The sequence below is a fragment of the Prionailurus bengalensis genome, chromosome A3 (genome assembly GCF_016509475.1).
Source record: "Prionailurus bengalensis isolate Pbe53 chromosome A3, Fcat_Pben_1.1_paternal_pri, whole genome shotgun sequence".
NCBI lineage: Eukaryota > Metazoa > Chordata > Mammalia > Carnivora > Felidae > Prionailurus > Prionailurus bengalensis.
Window position 1 is genome coordinate 38,794,036 of NC_057354.1, and position 17,090 is coordinate 38,811,125.

Here is a 17,090-nt window from a genome sequence, read left to right on the forward strand (position 1 = left end):
GGGCCATCTGTATGGATGTTGAAGTTACTAAATAGGACAACAGATGAGATTGGTGAAGAAGACTGAGCCAGAAGTTTACATTTTCAATAAATGAGGAAGAATGATCACAATAGCAACTAGAACAGCCATCATCCTGAAAGGAGCAGAGTTTGTTTATGTGTTTTTGGTTTTGTTTTTCAGGAAGAAGGGGAAAGAAATGGTCAGAAAGCAGGTATGGGGACCAGGAAGACATAGGAGGAGGTTGAAGGAAAAGTCAAGAAGTTGACAATGAGAGGAGATAGTTTATCATGGAATGAAAGTCTTACAAGGGTTTCAGAGGGTGGAGGGGGACAGGTTGAGTTCAATTACGAAATGTTTAAAGCTGTATGGGATGGAGAGTATATGGTCATGGGAGATCGCTCAGTGGAAGCTAAAGAAACCATAATGGGAATGGTCTTGAGCTTCTCTTGACACCCTTTTCTTAATGGCATGGTGGCCTCTGGGTTCTTGTTTCTGTGATTATTTGGTTTGGTGTAAAGGCATTAGATGAGGGATGGGGTTACTTAGGTCTCACAAGGTGGGGTTGGCAGCGATAGCTTGAGATCCTTTAGTGTTCAGTGTGGTATTGGTTAAACTGGTAGTTATACAGAACTCACCTGATTCTATCTACCTGGTTTTATCAAACACCTATATAGCACTTACTATGAGCCAAGCACTTTTCTAAGCATGTGATGAATGTTAATTTATTCAATCCTCAAAACAACACCATGAACAGGCACTATTATTAACTCGGTTTTACACTATACAGTTAAATAACTTGTCCAAGTCACACAATTAGTAGAGGTAGAGGCAGGATTTGAACCCTGGCTGCCTGGATCCCCGAGTCCATACTTTCAGTCTCTATGACCACTATGCCCCACAGTAGGTTCAGGCAAAATTTCCTTTTTAATTGTCAGAAAGAGCTCTTGCCTTGAAAATCAGACCATGGGTTTGAATCCCTACTCTGCCACCAACCAGCTGTGGTCCTGGACACAACATTCAACTTCTATCCTCTTCAGCTTTCTTAGTGGCCAGTTCCATGCAGTCATTCAGGGACTCAGACTGATGGAGGCACTATGTCTCCTTAATAGTCCCAGCTTAGAAATTACACACGTCACTTCTGTTCATATCAGTCATACCTTGATACAAGGTGGCTGGGAAATTCATTCCCTGGCGGCCTCCACTTTGGAGCAAGTGTACATATTTTTGGTGGACAGCTAGCCATCTCTGCCTTATTACTCAATGTGCCTTATGCTTTGAGACTCTGTGTGTGCACGTCTGTGTACACTTGAGCCTGTGCTCTCAGCTTCATGTCTTCTTCCTGCCTCACCTTTGGGTTTGTCTCATTGCCTGACCAATAATTGACCATTAATTACCATGCAGTCCATGACTTCTCAGAATATAAGACATGTAGTCAAGAAAAAACTTAGTCCTTGCCCAGCACCAAAACCTAAGGAAGAAATTAAGCGTGCCCCAAATTTCAAGCCACAGCCATCACCTCTAAGCATTTAATTGTGTTGTGAATATTTATCCAGATACTAATCAGCAAAAGATAGTTTAGGTAGAAGTTGCTATAACCCATTTAATTGGGAATACAGTTGGATTGAATTCACAGTATTTCTGCAGTTAGAGTAGCAGGTGCAGTTTCCCCCAAATAGTTAGATGTTTGAAAGGAAGATGGACTTATTTTCTCAATTATCCAGATTATGTGTTTGCTTTAGTGGAATGGAGATAAGACTCAATGCTCATGGAATTTTCAGAAGGGAATACTCATCTATTTACCACAGCTTCCATGGAGGAGGGGTTGATCCACCTGCAGGTGAGAGACAGAGCCCATTAGCAGTTCAGAAAGGTCACACTCATGGACAAACCCAAATTGTACTTTGCTGTCTTCCCCTTCACTCTCAGACAAGCGTGGTAAACTCATGCAGAAAGAAAATATGCCTCAACCTTGTACTAAATGCAAGCTCATTTTCTTAGAATGAAGTCTATATGAGCAGGAGAGCTGATCCAGAACAGCTCATCTCTGACTGGTTTGCAGGTGGCAGTCTCTCACCACAGTGATGACTACAGGTCTCACCTAGGTGTCAAGCTCAAGTTCAGAGGCTCTGTTTCCCACTACTGTGGAAGATGGAGGATGTCATTATGAGGGGAAAAAAGCCTTAGCTAATAAAAACAGAATGTGGTTACCTCCTTAGACATTGTATGTCCTTATGTCCTGCAAGCTATGTGGTAAGGCAGTTTTCTTGACTACAAGAAGACCAGCAAAAAGAATTTAATTACAAGTAATCGCATTCCATGTAAAAACATATTTAAAAGGTTTAACATGAAAGTTTATTCCATAGTTCACAGGCATGATATTAGCTTTGCTACATACTGCTGTAATTCAAACACAAATGAAGAGAGAATATAATTTCTTAAAAATCCCTTGGCCAAGTTTTTTTGTTAACTATCATTCAAGTATTTTGGTGCCACAAATGCATTGGTGGGGTGATGCATTTTATATTGAGAGAATACATTCCCCTTACCAGGCTCCTAAAACCAAACTGCCAATGCAAAAGCAAAAGAGGGCAAAAGGAAAGGTGTGTTTCACCTAAATGTCAGATTTAGAAGCATCTGCCTTGCCTAGTATGTATGGCATTAATTTCCTGCTGGTTTTTCTACTGGAATGCCCCCCTGAGTTGCTTGAAATCGAAAATCAAGTCATGTTTCCTTCATCAGCTCTAGGAACCAGTGAAAAAAAGGGGGTGGTGGAGAGGTTTCTTTTTATGAAAAGTTTCTAAAATCCACAAAGCCTAGAAAAGAGACTGTGTACCACTTTGGGCCATGAGGCTGGGATTTTAATCTCAAAGAGCATTTGTCCCCCACTATCTCCACGCCAGTTAAGTATCTTCCTCCCTGTATTAGTTATCTCTTATTACAAAATTTAGCAGCTTAAAAAAGACATTTATTATCTCAGATTTTCAGTGGGTCGGAAACTCAGGCACAGCTTAGCTGGACACCTCTGATGCAGGGTCACAATCAAGTTTATCAGACAGGACAACAGTCATCTCAAGACATGGCTGGAGGAGGACTGGCTTCCAGGTTTACTGACTTGCTTATTGGCAAGATTCAGTTTCTCATGGGCTGTGAGCAGAGGGCGCCCAAAGTTCCATTCCAGGGGCCTCCCCATAGAGGATCTCAAATACGGCAGCTTGCTTAATCTGAGCAAACAGTGAGTAAAGCCAGAAAGACATTGTGAGCAAGACAAAACCCATGGTCTTTTGTAACCTAATCTCAGTGACGTCCCATCACTTTTGTCATATCCTATTTGTTAGAAGCTAAGTTACGTGTTCCATCCTACCCTCAAAGGAATGGAAGATTGCACAGAAGTGTGAATTCCAGTAGATGGGACCACTGAGGGCCCTTCAGAAGCTGCCTTCCACACTCCTCTCCACATGTATCTGGGTCCCTGCCCATTCCTATTTGTCCCAGTGGATAATTCCCCTTCACTGTCTCGTGTGGATCCTCCTCACGATCTCCTTACTTTTCATTCTGATTTCTCTTGCCTATTCAAAATGTAATACTCACATTAATTTTCTTAAAGATTGTTGTGTTCCATAGCTTAAGAACCTCCAATGGTTTCTCCTGTTCCTCACCTCAGACCAGGTATTGAGGAACTGCATATCTGGAATTAATCAACTTTTCTCACTCTTTGCTTTATAGGCTGTATTTGCAGCCAAATTGGACGCTTATTTGTCCTTGTGCCCTCCCCATGCTCTTTTGCCTCTCTGCTCAGACCATTCCCTCGGCGAATACTACCTTCCTCCCTCTTTCCAGCTGTGAAAATTCTGGACAAGCCACACAGTTTTTCTATGAACTGTCAGGCCATTTCTGAACCCTTATAACATTGTAACCTTATAACATTGTACATTCATTAAGTGACGATTGCATTCTTCCTTATATATAATTATCTGAGGGTGTGAAACATCTCTACTCCCCCGCCTCTGCCTGCCAAAACAGGGTAAGGGTCTTAAGAGCAGACACAGTAGCTTGCTTCTCTTTTATACCCCCAGGGCACATGGTGTAGCCCCTGCATATAGCACATGTTCAGTGAAATTTGCTCTGTCCATTAGTATGTGCTTTCCGAAATGCCTTCACTGTATTTGGGAAGACAAAGTGGGTGTTTTTATTTTCATTTCATAGATGAGGAAACTGACACCCAGAAAATTGACCTACTTGATGACAATGACAGAGCCCCAATTAAGTTCCCAAGTTCCAATGCCCTGACCTATAAGAAGGAAATGACTAATTCGGGCTTCTCCATTCAGATCTGATTTTTTTCTTTTAAATGTAAAACTACTTAGCTTGACCTGATTTTTTTAGTGAGATGATTCACAGTCACTCACCAACCCTTGTATTGTAATAAATGTTTTATTCTTTCGAGTTTTTTTAACCATCCCAGGGCAAAGGAGGAAGTAGAACAGAGATTTTTTAAATAAATAAAAAATAAAAGACCATCAGGAGTAGGAGGGGGCCCTGAATCTGCAATTTCTTGTTCCTCCATGAATTAACCTTTCCAACTTACCCCAAAAAGCAGCATCAGGAAACACTGTGCTTTTAAATGTCACCGTGTGTGTGTGTGTGTGTGTGTGTGTGTGTGTGTGTGTGTGTTGCTGTCCCCTGATTCACTTCTGACTATGTGATGAAGTAAGTTATCATGCAGCTTGTAGTTTGCACAGGTCAAGAGGGTTCCAGTGACCCAAGAGACTTTGCCAGATGCCTTGGCTGGAACCACAGGCATTTCTGTCAGGAAAAGTATATGCGATGTGTGTGTGTGTGTGTGTGTGTGTGTGTGTGTGTGTGTGTAGGAGGAGGAGCAACTTAAAAGAGAGACTCAGGCATGAAGGGTAATTATTTCTCAAAACCCACTATCCAGACCTCTGTAGGCAATATTCTGAATTCAAAATGACTTTCAGCCAAGTCATGTTTGCACCTGGGAACTGTGAAAAATATTGAAAGCTTCATAAAGGAGATGTAACTTGACCATGACAGGAAGTGACTTACAGCCCCAGAGGCTCAGATGTATTGACATAAGGTAGTGAAGTAGGAAAGAATTATGTTTTTTCAAAAAGTGAGATCTTGGTTTCTCTTTTATCTCAGTATAATGTGTGTGTCCTAGAATAAAACTGCCTAACCACAGTGCAAAAATGACTTTCATGCAACAGGCATTGTCTGAATCCTTTGCTTTGGTGGGTCTGATACTGATGAAAGTCAGAATTTCCTCTATGACTTCTTCATCCTGCATCAGTATTGTGGTTTCCAAATACTGTATGAACCTGAATTTCCAAGTTTCAGGTGGGCCATGTAGTTGATGGCAGCAGCAAAAAGTGTTGAAGGAATTCGCTACTTGAGACTAAGGCTATGGTGCCCTATTCATATTAGTAATTTCTTTGTTCATGAATTGTCAGAAACCTTTATTCTCTAGCATTTAATCCCTTGGTTCCACTTTAAGAACATTTCTTGTTTCTCCACTTGAATTAGCAGTCTAACGTCCAGCAGCAAGTGATTATCCAAAAAGCTGAGGGGAACTGCCCATAGCTGGTGGGGGAACTGACTCAGAGAAGCCATGATCAGCTGGAAAATTTGATATAATTTTGACAAGTTGGTGGGCCATTCATCTTAGCAGTGAGGTGTCTACACTCTGTAGAAAGCAACTTTATTTTATGTAACATTGTGCCTGACATACTGCTTTGAGGTCAATCTCAGAAGGGTCTTAGGTTTAGCCAAAGCATGCTTCATCATTTCCCAGCAGGTGACTTCATAATACGTGAGACCATTGAACTTCACCCCTTGAGCCAGGTGCCATAACACTAATTTCTACCAGTGTTCCTCTCGTGTTCCCTACAGTGAACTGCACTAATTTTGTTTCTCCTTTCAGCCCACCTCTCTCCCCTTTCTGTGCGCTGATCCCAGTGTTAGAGTAACAACTTCAGATATCCTGAAGGGATGACTTTGATGCCATTCCTCTGATCCCACAAGATGTTTCCCTGTTCTGTGTTACCAGCTGTTTGGGAGGGGGGGAAAGTGCAATAAATATATATTTATCCACAAAGCATAGCTCTGGCTTTGAATTTACCATGAAGATACAAGTGGAAGATAGGGTGAAAGTATACGATATAAGGAAGAGAGTTGATAAACATGAAATTGGTAGAAAGGGCTGCTATTTCTGAAGCTACTTATATAGGAGAGAGAGCTGTTTATACTTGGGTGAGATTGACTACACACCACGGTCCAAATTCTGGCCCTAAGTACATGTGGTCAGCCCATGAGCCCTGGAAAGAATCTGACTTTGCCTTTATCCAAATATTAGTCATTGCTGGGTGGATTTTTTTAGGATGATTTTTGAAAAGATAAACAAAATAAGGACACAAAGACCTAGAAGAAAAGCCAGGTCTTACAGGGGACAGGGCTTCTAATGATCTTCCACTCTCCCCACGATCAAGAAGTACCATAACAGGTATGAGTGAGGGTGAGTGTTGAGCCTGCCCATTTCATAGGTGGACCAGGGCTTGGGAGCTGGTGCAGCCAGTCCAGGCCCAGCGCCTCCTGCCTCCTCATGTCTGGTTCTGCCCAGCAGACTGGCTGCTGCCTCCAGATGGGAAGAAGAGCAGGCCAACTTGAACCCCTCCATGCTGAGTGGATGGATGCGGCAGGACCACACGGAGGCCATTCTTCTCCAGCAAAGCAGTGATGTGTTCCAGGCAAGAACCCAATCTGGGATGTTTTGGCCCAAAGGAAACATTTACAACCAAATTATACACCTCAGAAAATAAATGAGCTTTCATTTTGGAAGGAAACCCTGCCAGGCTCTTTATTATTTGCACCACAATCATAAAGTTGGTTTTAATCTCTATAGTGGAATGTTGCTGGGCTGGCCAACTGGCAGGCGCTGGCCGTTTGAGTGGGGACCACTTCAGCCTTAAGAACGCACTATGGGAAGCAGGGGAAGTCCTTCTTCTGCAACATTTTTCTCAGGATCCATCGTTTTGGTTTTGGGGTTTTGTTTTGTTTTGATTTGTTTCCTCTGGCACGTTCATTGCAACTTCAAAGCAAACTCCTTTTTCTCTCTCTTTTCTTTTATTCTCATTTTTTGAAAATTCCTGGGGCTTTCCAGAAAAAGACTTAATGTAATGTTTCCTTTCTAAATTGATGAAAATCCAGGAGTAGGTCCAAGAAAATCTATAATGGCTTTCCATTGATTACTTGAAGGGGAACACAGGATATAAAAGCTCAGAGAGAACAGAGGGAGAGGGCTTATCAAGCAAGTTCTCTTTTTCTATCTTAACAAAGACTTCGGGTGATTTAAACCCCCTGGGAGTCTGCTCCCAGGATTTATGCCATGAAATAACCTTGTAGCTATGGCAGCAGGAGGCTTAGAGTTTCTGGGATGGCTTGGGTCTCAAATATTTTATACCATTATCAGATTAGGTGCTGGCTAATGCGTTCCGATTTAGGGTTTGGAATAAGGAGGTACTCCTACCAGCGTTTAAGAATGTGGCTAGTACTTGTAGTTAGGGAACTCCTTTGGGAGCTACACAGAATTTTGCACTTGTCCTGAAGACATTAGGATGAAGTCCTTGTGGACACATGGAGTTTCAGAAGGCAGAGCAAGAGCTGCTAGGGTAAATGATTGGCAAGCTTTGGTGCTCATCAATGGGACAAATCACTGCAACGCAGTCAAGAACCTAAGTGTGGGGGAGTTGGGGGAGGTTAAATGGGTGATGGGCATTAAGAAGGGCACTTTTGGGGATGAGCACTGGGTGTCATATGTAAGAGATGAATCACTGGGTTCTATTCCCAAAGCCAAGACTACACTGTATGTTAACTAACTTGAGAAAAAAAAAAAAAAAAGAATCCTAAGTGATTCCCAAACTTAGCAGCACAATGGAATCCCCTAGAGATCTTTGAAAAGTATCCGGGTCCTATTCCAAACACCCTGATTTAAATGGTTTGGGGTGTGACCTGGGCATCAGGAGGCACAGCAAAACATGGGAACCCCTACTAGAAACTAGAAACTCCATGAAGGCAAGAATGGTATGTCTTCTCACCATCACATTCCCAGTCCTTGGAATAGAGTAATTGCCTCTCAGTAATTACATGTTGAGTGAGTAAATGAATAAAGGTCCTGAGGTGCATCTGCCCACACACCATTCAAAATGAATCCCAGATAAGTTCAGCTCTTAAATATTTGAGGTGATTTAGGGTGGAGTGTGGGTTAAGTTCTGGGTCTACTATGCATCCATCTATTTTACCCCACTGTCTCTTCCTGAGAATGAGATGATTTTATAACCTCTTCCTAGGTCACTTTTAATATTCATGACATGCAACCTCCCAGGTTAGGACTACTGATCGCTTTGTATTTTCCATAAGTCAGGAATGCATACCTGGGGTATGCTGCATCTCAGGTTTCCCTGTCTCTCCCTGCGATGCCTTAATTATCCAGAGATGGGCCAATCCAGTTCTTTGCCAGCAATGCCACGGGGGCGTCTTTCACCTGTACTTAATGCCCAGGACTTGTTCTCTCATTCTGACACTGAAGGCTTCTACTACTCACTCCTTGCCTTCATCCCACCTCACCCCCTCCTACAGACACCAAATCCTGGCAGTGGATAAGTCAGCTTCCATTGTAAAAATGTTTATGGAGACTGTCAGTTCTTAACCTTAAAACTGAACCATGCTGTTTGTATTTTTCCAAGTGATGGCGAGTGTGAAGGACTAATGAAAATGGAGCGTGAAGAGATCAAACATGCATCGTGGAATCTTTGTTCAAGACCTGGGATGGGAGAAATTCCCTTGGGGAGGGCAGAATTCCGGGGAACGTGATCTTCTATTAGTTGGGATCCAGGCCTGAGATCCTGGCCAGGGAGGGAGGGGAGGGAACCAGAAGTGGCGTGTGGGAGGGAGGGATCATGAGATGCTTTTTTTTTTTTGTCTTTGGAAAGGCAAGAAACTTACTTCCTTTGGTCAGGGAATGAGCAGATCCACTTGTAACAAACTCTACATTCTGACCTTATAGAGCCTGCTTTCAAAAGTCAGTATGTTGAAACACATTTGTAAGTTTCTGTCATGTACCTTGTTGGAGAAGTTTCTGCATACTCTGTGCCTTTCTCTAGACCACTGGGGAAGGTGAGCATTTGGATCTCTCAGTGGCTGACTACCCAGCATTTGGTTAAAAATGGATTTTTCTCTAACTCCAAGCCAGTCTTTCCATCTGCAGACTTGGGGAGTGAATGGGGGAGTTTGAGCTGAAGCAAATAAATGTCATTTTCACAGAATGAGGTATAAATTTACTGTAGGAGAGTGGAGCTCTGGTTGCTACATGAGCCCTATCCAGTCAGGGCCTGTGTGGGTTGTCTGAAAAGAGCGTTTTCTCAGGTTGGGCTCATCCATCAGGCTTCTGTTCCCAGAAGGCCTCCCTGGAAGGTTAAGGAGCAAGTGTGAAAGGGAGCTGTTAAAGGACTCCTCCTCAGGGGTGTTTCCCTGTGGAATGGGGCACATTTGGTTCTGATGGTAAGGGCTGTAGATATGCTGGGAACAGATTGATTTTGCTTCTCCAACTTCATACCTGTGTCATTCTTACATCTCCTGGAAAGCTGCAGCTTTGATGGTGGACACTTTGGGGTTTATCCTTGTGATGGGTTTGTAGGGAGCTCTCAGGCTTGAAGAGGAGCCATCTCCAAACCATGGTAATAGGCACTTGGCATTTGGGGTGCCTGAAGGAAACTCTTGGTCCAATTGTCTCCTCTGTCTCCTGCCTTCTTTCTTCCCTCGTCTCTCATATACTGATGGATAATTTCTCTCTGGCCTTCCTGAGGGCCCTCTCATGGGCCTTGTTTAATCTGCCAGCCCTCTGAGCTAGGAAAGTTTATCCCATAGCCAGTCAGGGCCCACGCCTGTCCCTCCCCATGGCCCAGAGTGGCTTATTCAGAGACAGATACACTGTTAAGGGGATGTCAGTTAGAAACCCATTGCTGTCCCATTCGGGACACTAGCTACCTAAATGAGCAGGACGAGGCTAGAAGACATTGATGCTGGGGATAAGTGGGAAGCGAGCCAAGTCTTATAATATAGCCTCCGTCTTTGAGGTTCTACCTTTTCACCTAGTTCCTAATGTCACCTGACTCAGCGGCACCTTCCTTCACCCAGGGACCCAAGAGTTGAGGAGCTCTGCCCTTGGTGTCCTCATTGCAGGGAGGGGGGGAGTCCCTGAGGAGTGGGTGACTGCTCAGAGGGTCTCCTGTGCTGGACTGGATGCCTTGGGGCTCATTTGCTATTTACCTGGTTACATTTCCCTCAGTTTACCAACCATTTGAGAGCCCTTCATTTCTGAAAATCTTTCCCTTTGCTAAAGTGACCCTCAGAATAATAGCTCCTTAGCTACTACTCAGCCACCTGTTCCTCATATTCTCCTGGGTAAAGCCAAGGATCTCAGATGTTAGCCTGCCTCCGACTTCCTGGAAGGGCTGGTTAAAACACAAGCTGCCAGGCCCCACCCCAGAGACTGATTCTGCAGGACAGGGCCTGAGAGTCAGGATTTTTCAAGTTAACGGGTGATGCTGATGCTGCTGGACTGGCGGCCACACTTTGAGAACAAGTAGGTTCAGGTGATAATTCAGCTTATTAACACTTTCCATGAGCTTGGTGAACACATGTATACACTTATGTATCCACACTTATAAATGAGTATATGTAAAGAAATACGTATGTAGACATACATATAGAATATATTTGGATTCTTATTTGACACTGAAGAGAAACAAGTAGATTCAGAAAATGTTTAGAATCTAAACTGAATGTAAGAGAACAAAATACCTGGGCTCCTACCCCTCATCTCCTTCAGAGTCTCCCTTCTGTCCTTGCTTCCCAAGTGCCTGTTGCCCCATGTTGCCCCACCAAGGCTTCTGCTTGGTGCACTTACTCGGTGTTGAATGGTGAATCAGTCACACACAGGTGGCTGTCTGCATTGGAGCCTCCAATGCTGCCTCTACATTCTCTCTCTGGGTGGAGTAAAGTCAGGCACTACTCATGACATCACTGGGAGGCGGGTGCCATGTCATGTTGGACAGAAATTGGGGTCACCTTACCAGTGGAGACTAGGCCAGAAACTGAGGCAGGGAGGACTTTCCCCACCTCTGCCAGAGCCTCTGTTCATCTCCCCACATCCCAGGATCCTAACATCAGGGAGGCAGGGTGATTCAGCTGTGCCTATGGCTCTGGAGCTTTGAAATCCTATTCATTCATTCACCCATCTGTCCTTCCATCTATTTATTTAGAGGGTATTTAGCACCCAGTTGTGAAGCACACAATTCAGTAGGAAGAACATCAGGCTGGGAGTTGGGAATCCTGCATTCTGGGCCCAGCCCAGAAACTCTCTCCATGTGCCACCTCCTCCCAAAGATCTCTGGGATCATGTTCCGTCAACATGAGGAGCCAGATCCCCACTTTGTGCCCTGCTCTTGCCAGACAGGTCTGTTGTGACTATTCTCAGGACTAGCTATGTCTTAATAGGGGATTGTGGAGATGAAAACGGCTTTAAAATTCAAAAGACTAAAGCACTGACCACTCCCTCTGTCCTGAAGGGTAGGCATCTTTGGAAGGGCTGCCCATTAGTCATCTAGGTTGGTTCTCTCTCTCTGTCCTGATCCTTCCCTTTATGCTGGGGTGGTTAACATTCTTCCCGGTGGCTTTGGCCAACACAGGCTGCCATCTCTTGTCTCCACTGTCCAGCATTAACACCTACAGCCCCTGCCCATCAGCCGGATTCACAGTCACAGTCAGCCCCAGCTAGACTCTTTATGAGCTGAGTGACTTTGATAACATTCTCAATTCAGCATTGTCATCTGTATGGTGGAGATGATGTAATTGTACCCACCCGGTGGGGAACTTGGGGAGGCACTGAGTTGATGCACGATGAGTGTTGGGACAAGGCTAGTACAGAGAAGACATTTCTGAAAAGGTGGTGGAGACGGAGGTGTGGTTACAACTAGGGAAGATAGGAGCTGAGCCTGAGGGGGCAGGGAAATGTTCAAGAGCAAAGGTTAACAATATACCCGTGAGTACTAGAAAGACTAATGAGAAAAGGGAATAATAAAAAAGACGTGTGTTTACCACAGAGATGCTCCCCATTCTACAGGTGGAGCCCCTCTTTTTTCAAAAGGTGTGTTTCCCTCTTCCCTTTATTGTTCAGAAAATAGCAGTAGTAGAGAAGCTTGGCATCTTTAAGTAATATCTGTGATCTTGCCAATTGCCATTTCTCTAGGATTCCTTTTCTGTTTTCTCTTGTGTTTTTGGTAGTTGGGTAAGTTCTTCATCTAAGTAACATGCATACCAAAGGGAGCACAGATCATAAGCACACAGCTCAATCAATTTTCACAAAGTGAATGCACTGTGTGACCAGCTCTCAGACCAGGAAAAGAGCATGGTCAGTGCCCCAGAGCCCAGTCAAGAACTCCCTGCAGGTCACTAGCATGCCCCGGGCACCACTGTCCTAACTTCTAACAGCACTGTTAGTTTTGCTGGCTTTTAAACTGTGTATAAATAGAATCATATGCTTTATGTTCTTTGGTATCTGCTTGCTTTGTTCACTATCATGTTTGTGAGATTCTTCGATGTTCTTGGGTGTGGTTGTAGTTTGCTCATTTCTCTATAGGGTTTCATTCTGTGACTATTCTATGCAGGCATCTTACTTAAACATTTTACTGTGGGTGCCTGGCCATTTGGGCCACTGCCACTTCCAAAGTTCACCCCGAATTTAGCAGGCATGAGGATGAATGTGATGGCACCAAATGCTAATATCGAAAGCAACACATGTTTGAGGACTGGCTCTTTGTGACCTGTTTTGTCTGTTCTTTGCCTCATCTGGTCCCCTGAATAGCGGTCACAATGCTTGAATGAAGTACTATGTGCCATTCATTCTTATTTCATCTCCTCTCTCAATAGATAGGTAGAATTTATATGTATAAATATATACATTTAAGTATATACTTTTTTTAGCAGGGGGGAGTCCTAGATTCATTTTCCTAGGAAAACTCATACTAGCCCAATCTTTCTCAACTTGTACAGTGTGACTGTATTTATATGAGATATATATTTATAAACATATAAACACTTATATGTTTATAAATATATATCACATATAAATATACACTATATAAATAATATGTAAAATATATTTATAAACACAAATTATATATAATATGTAGGTAAATATATATTATATAAAATATAATAAATAATAAATATTTTAATTTTAACAATTTTATAATTTATAATAAATAATAATAATTTAATAACAATAATTTTATAATATATTATAATTATAATATAATAAATAATAAAATATTATTATAAATATAAATAAATATAAATATATTTATAAATATATATATTATATGTATACTAATGTATACGGTCAGACTGCACAAGTCAAGAAGCATTGGACTAGAATGAGTCTTCCTAAGAAAATGGGTCCAGGACTTCCCCACCAAACAAAATGGGGGAAAAGAGTGGAAGAATAAATCAACAGTGTGCTTCAGGGCAGTGTTTGCAAGCCAGTCCTCTTGGAACAGCTACCCCTCATTACCCCTGGGCAGGAGCTGCAGTTGGGGGAGGACGGGGCTTCAAGGGGCTGCAGACCCTCTTACTCTAAAGAGTAAGTACCCTCTTGGTCCAGGGGAGAAGTTAGGACCATGGGGCACAGCGGGAGGAACAGGGCTGTGGAGCCTACTTACTAGCTAGGGGCTTCTCTGACACCACTTTCCCATCCGTGGAATAGGGGTACTCATGGCTACATCAAATGGACGTTGTAAAGATTAGATTTCATATCCAGTGCCTGGCACGAGTGCTCATGTGGTTTTCCCAGACATGAGCTATGTGCCCTATATCTTCTGTTTTTCTGTCTAGACCCAACTTTGCCCTTCTCCATCCTAGCTTATCTCTTGGGTGCTTGATCTGTGTGTATTACTTCGACAGGCTCCCTTGCTCTCAGGCAGCAGGTGAGAGGAAGAGGAGAGGGAAGTTGCAGTATTGAGTAAGCCCCGTATGTCCCCCCACACACAACTCTCTCTCTCACTTTTGGCAATGGAGACCTCCCTCTTTCCTTGTCTCTTCAGGCCTGGGGGAATAAAATTTCCCTGGCTTTAGTGGCCCTGGGCACTGCAGTGTCTTCAGTGGTTTCCAGCCTCTTTGCTCAGACATGTGTTAATTGTTCCTTTATTAAGCTTTCCTTGCTCATCCAGGACTTCAGTGCCATCCATTTTCTGCCCAGAATCAGACCAATACATCCTAATACCATGGTGTTTATGCTGGGGAGAGTAGTAAACCTATAAGCATGTTCTCGGTTGCAAACCCTCACTTCATGACCACTCGCAGAAAGACAGCCTCTGAAAACCTGTTGTTCTCTTTTCTTGAACCTTAACGAACTGAATGATTTCTAGCAGGAGAATTATCTTTGCGGAGAACAATGCTGGGGGTTGCTTTGTTTCTCTACGGTCAGAGTAGGAAACAGTATGGGTACAGGGAGGTAATAAAATGGTTGAAAGTAATGAGGGTGCCCACCCGATCTGGCACATGACCTACTGTTAACATTAACTAATTAATGAGAGAACTAAGATGTTAATGCCAGAACAGAGGATTTGAGGAACACATATTTAAAACATTACTTAAGGGGCACCTGGGTGGCTCTGTTGGTTTAGCGTACGACTTCTGCTCAGGTCATGATCTCGTGGTTTGTAGATTCAAGCCCCACGTCAGGCTCTGTGCTGACAGCTCAGAGCCTGGAGCCTGCTTCAGATTCTGTGTTTCCCTCTTTCTCTGCCCCTCCCCTGCTTGCTCTCTCTCTCTCTCTCTGTCTCTGTCTCTCTCTCTCTCTCTGTCTCTCAAAAATAAATAAACATTAAAAAAAATTAAAACATTACTTAAGAAAATCATGAGGATATAAACTTGTAAGTTAGAAATAAAACTGGTTAATATCCTATAGGGCAATAAAACAGCAAACTTCCAGTTATTGTCTCTCTCTCTCTTTTTTTTGCTAGTTTTATTGATATACAGTTGACATATAGCATTGTATAAGTTTAAAGTATATAACATAATCATTTGATGGATGTATATATTATGAAATGATCACCACAGTGTTTGGTTAATAGCCATCACCTCACAGAGTTACGATTTTTTTTTCTTATGATGACAATTTTTAATGAGTTAATATTCTACCAGGCCAAAACACAAATTGGATTTCTACAAGATCAAAATGTACAAGTTACTGTGTAACTTTTAGTCTGGGCCCTCATCAATAGTCAATAATAAGTGAAACAAAGTTACCTTCTCCTAGAGTTAAATAATCTTGAACCGGCCTGTCACACTGTGCCCTGGAATGAACTGATTGACTTCCAGACATGCTCTTCCTTTATTTCCAAGTTTGGGATAATTTGTCTTTAACAAGCGATGTGCTATTGACCTGTCTCACCCACAGCAGAGCGCCTGGCACAAAGTGCGTGCCCAGGAGGGTGTTTGTTGAGTGAATCCACGAAAAGAACAAACACCCGAACCATTTATAGAGAAGGGTTAGCCAGACTAAGCCAAGGGATCACAATCGCATGTTCTGCCAGCTTTCCAAATAGGGATCAAACAGTTTCCTTGGAGAACAGAACAGCAGTCCAAATAAGAACAATCTGTATGGGCAGGTGGGCAAGGGAGCCACTCCTGGTGGTGCACAGCTTTCTCTTCACCTCAGGCTGTATTTGGTCTATGATAGCTCTATAATTGTTTTATAGTGTCAGTAGGGGTTCCCTAGTAAATGGGCATTGCTAGTTTCTGGCAGCCCACGGAGCTGTACAGGTGCATCATGAAAGTGCAAGGGGAGAATTGTTAAATCTCAAGTTGAATCTTTGAAAAACTGGCAGTAGAGCTGTTAACAAAGCAGCACATGTAATTGACGGAAGCAGTAGGCAGAGGGTGGTTTTCCGACAGATTTTACCCAGCTTTGAGTTAGCAGGTGGAGAAGGTGATGGTGTTGTAATAATTGAAATCGTAGTTACATTTTTATATATTTAGAACCATTGGATTTTTTGTTTAATCTTCCCACCTTTAATTTGAAGCATTTGATACAATATTCTTTTTGCATTGTTGGAAAATATTTTCTCCAGGACAAGTGTCTCTCAAGGACTCCATTGCTAGGATGTCAGAACTGGATAGATGGAGAAGTTCTTTGCAGTTCCCACCCCACTTCACCATGCCCATTTTACAGAAGAAATCACTGAGGCCCTGAATCTGTTAGCTTTTGCTATATAACAAATCACTCTGAATTCATTAGCTTAAACTGACAAACATTGATTATTTTTCACAATTCTATGGGTCGTCTTAGTGGCTTTTCTACTCTGGGTTGACTCAGCTAGGTCTGGATGGTCTTAGGATGGTCTCCATTTGAGTGGCTAGTCATTGGCTGGCTGCTTGTCTGGGGTGAATTATCTGTGTTCCACATGCCTCTCATCATCCAACAGATTAGCCCAGGCCTCTTCCACACAGTGGTCTTGGGATTACAGAGCACAACAAAAATAGACAAGCCCCAATACACAAGTACTTTTCTCTGCTTTGGCCATTCATTGGCCAAAGTAAATCACGTGGCCAAACAGAATGACAGTGTTGGAAGCAGCTACCCAAGGCATGGATGTTTAGAGTATTTGTAGACATTTTTGCAAACCACAGACAAACAGGTACAGAAACCTAAGTTTACAAAACTAGGTAGGGACAATGGTAGGACATAAAACCAGGCCTTATACCTCCTGGCCCAGGCACCTTCCACAATACCATAAGCCCTCTTCCAGGATTTCCAGGCCAAGGTCCAATTCCTTTGAAACCTATTCCTTTAAATAAATTAGATATTAAATTTATTTATATATAAATTTATTTATATTTTTATATTTTATTTATACTTCTTATATTTTATTTATATTATTTATAAATTTATTAAATTAAATAAATTTAAATTCCTTTAAAACCTATTTTAGAGGGGTTGCCTGGGTGGCTCAGTCGGT

At 42.7% G+C, this 17,090-nt stretch overlaps 1 protein-coding gene across 2 annotated transcripts in view; it reads left to right on the forward strand.

Annotated features, from left to right (window-relative positions):
- Positions 1–17,090, forward strand: part of ISM1 (isthmin 1) — a 74,472-nt gene that overhangs the window by 21,111 nt on the left and 36,271 nt on the right. The window contains exon 1 of one of the 2 annotated variants that reach the window (XM_043602900.1): positions 6,058–6,761. The exons of the other annotated variant lie outside the window; for it this stretch is intronic. Coding sequence (XP_043458835.1) covers positions 6,690–6,761 — 72 coding nt within the window. The 5' untranslated portion in view covers positions 6,058–6,689. Of the gene's footprint in view, positions 1–6,057; positions 6,762–17,090 lie in introns of those variants that run through there. 2 annotated transcript variants of the gene reach the window in all.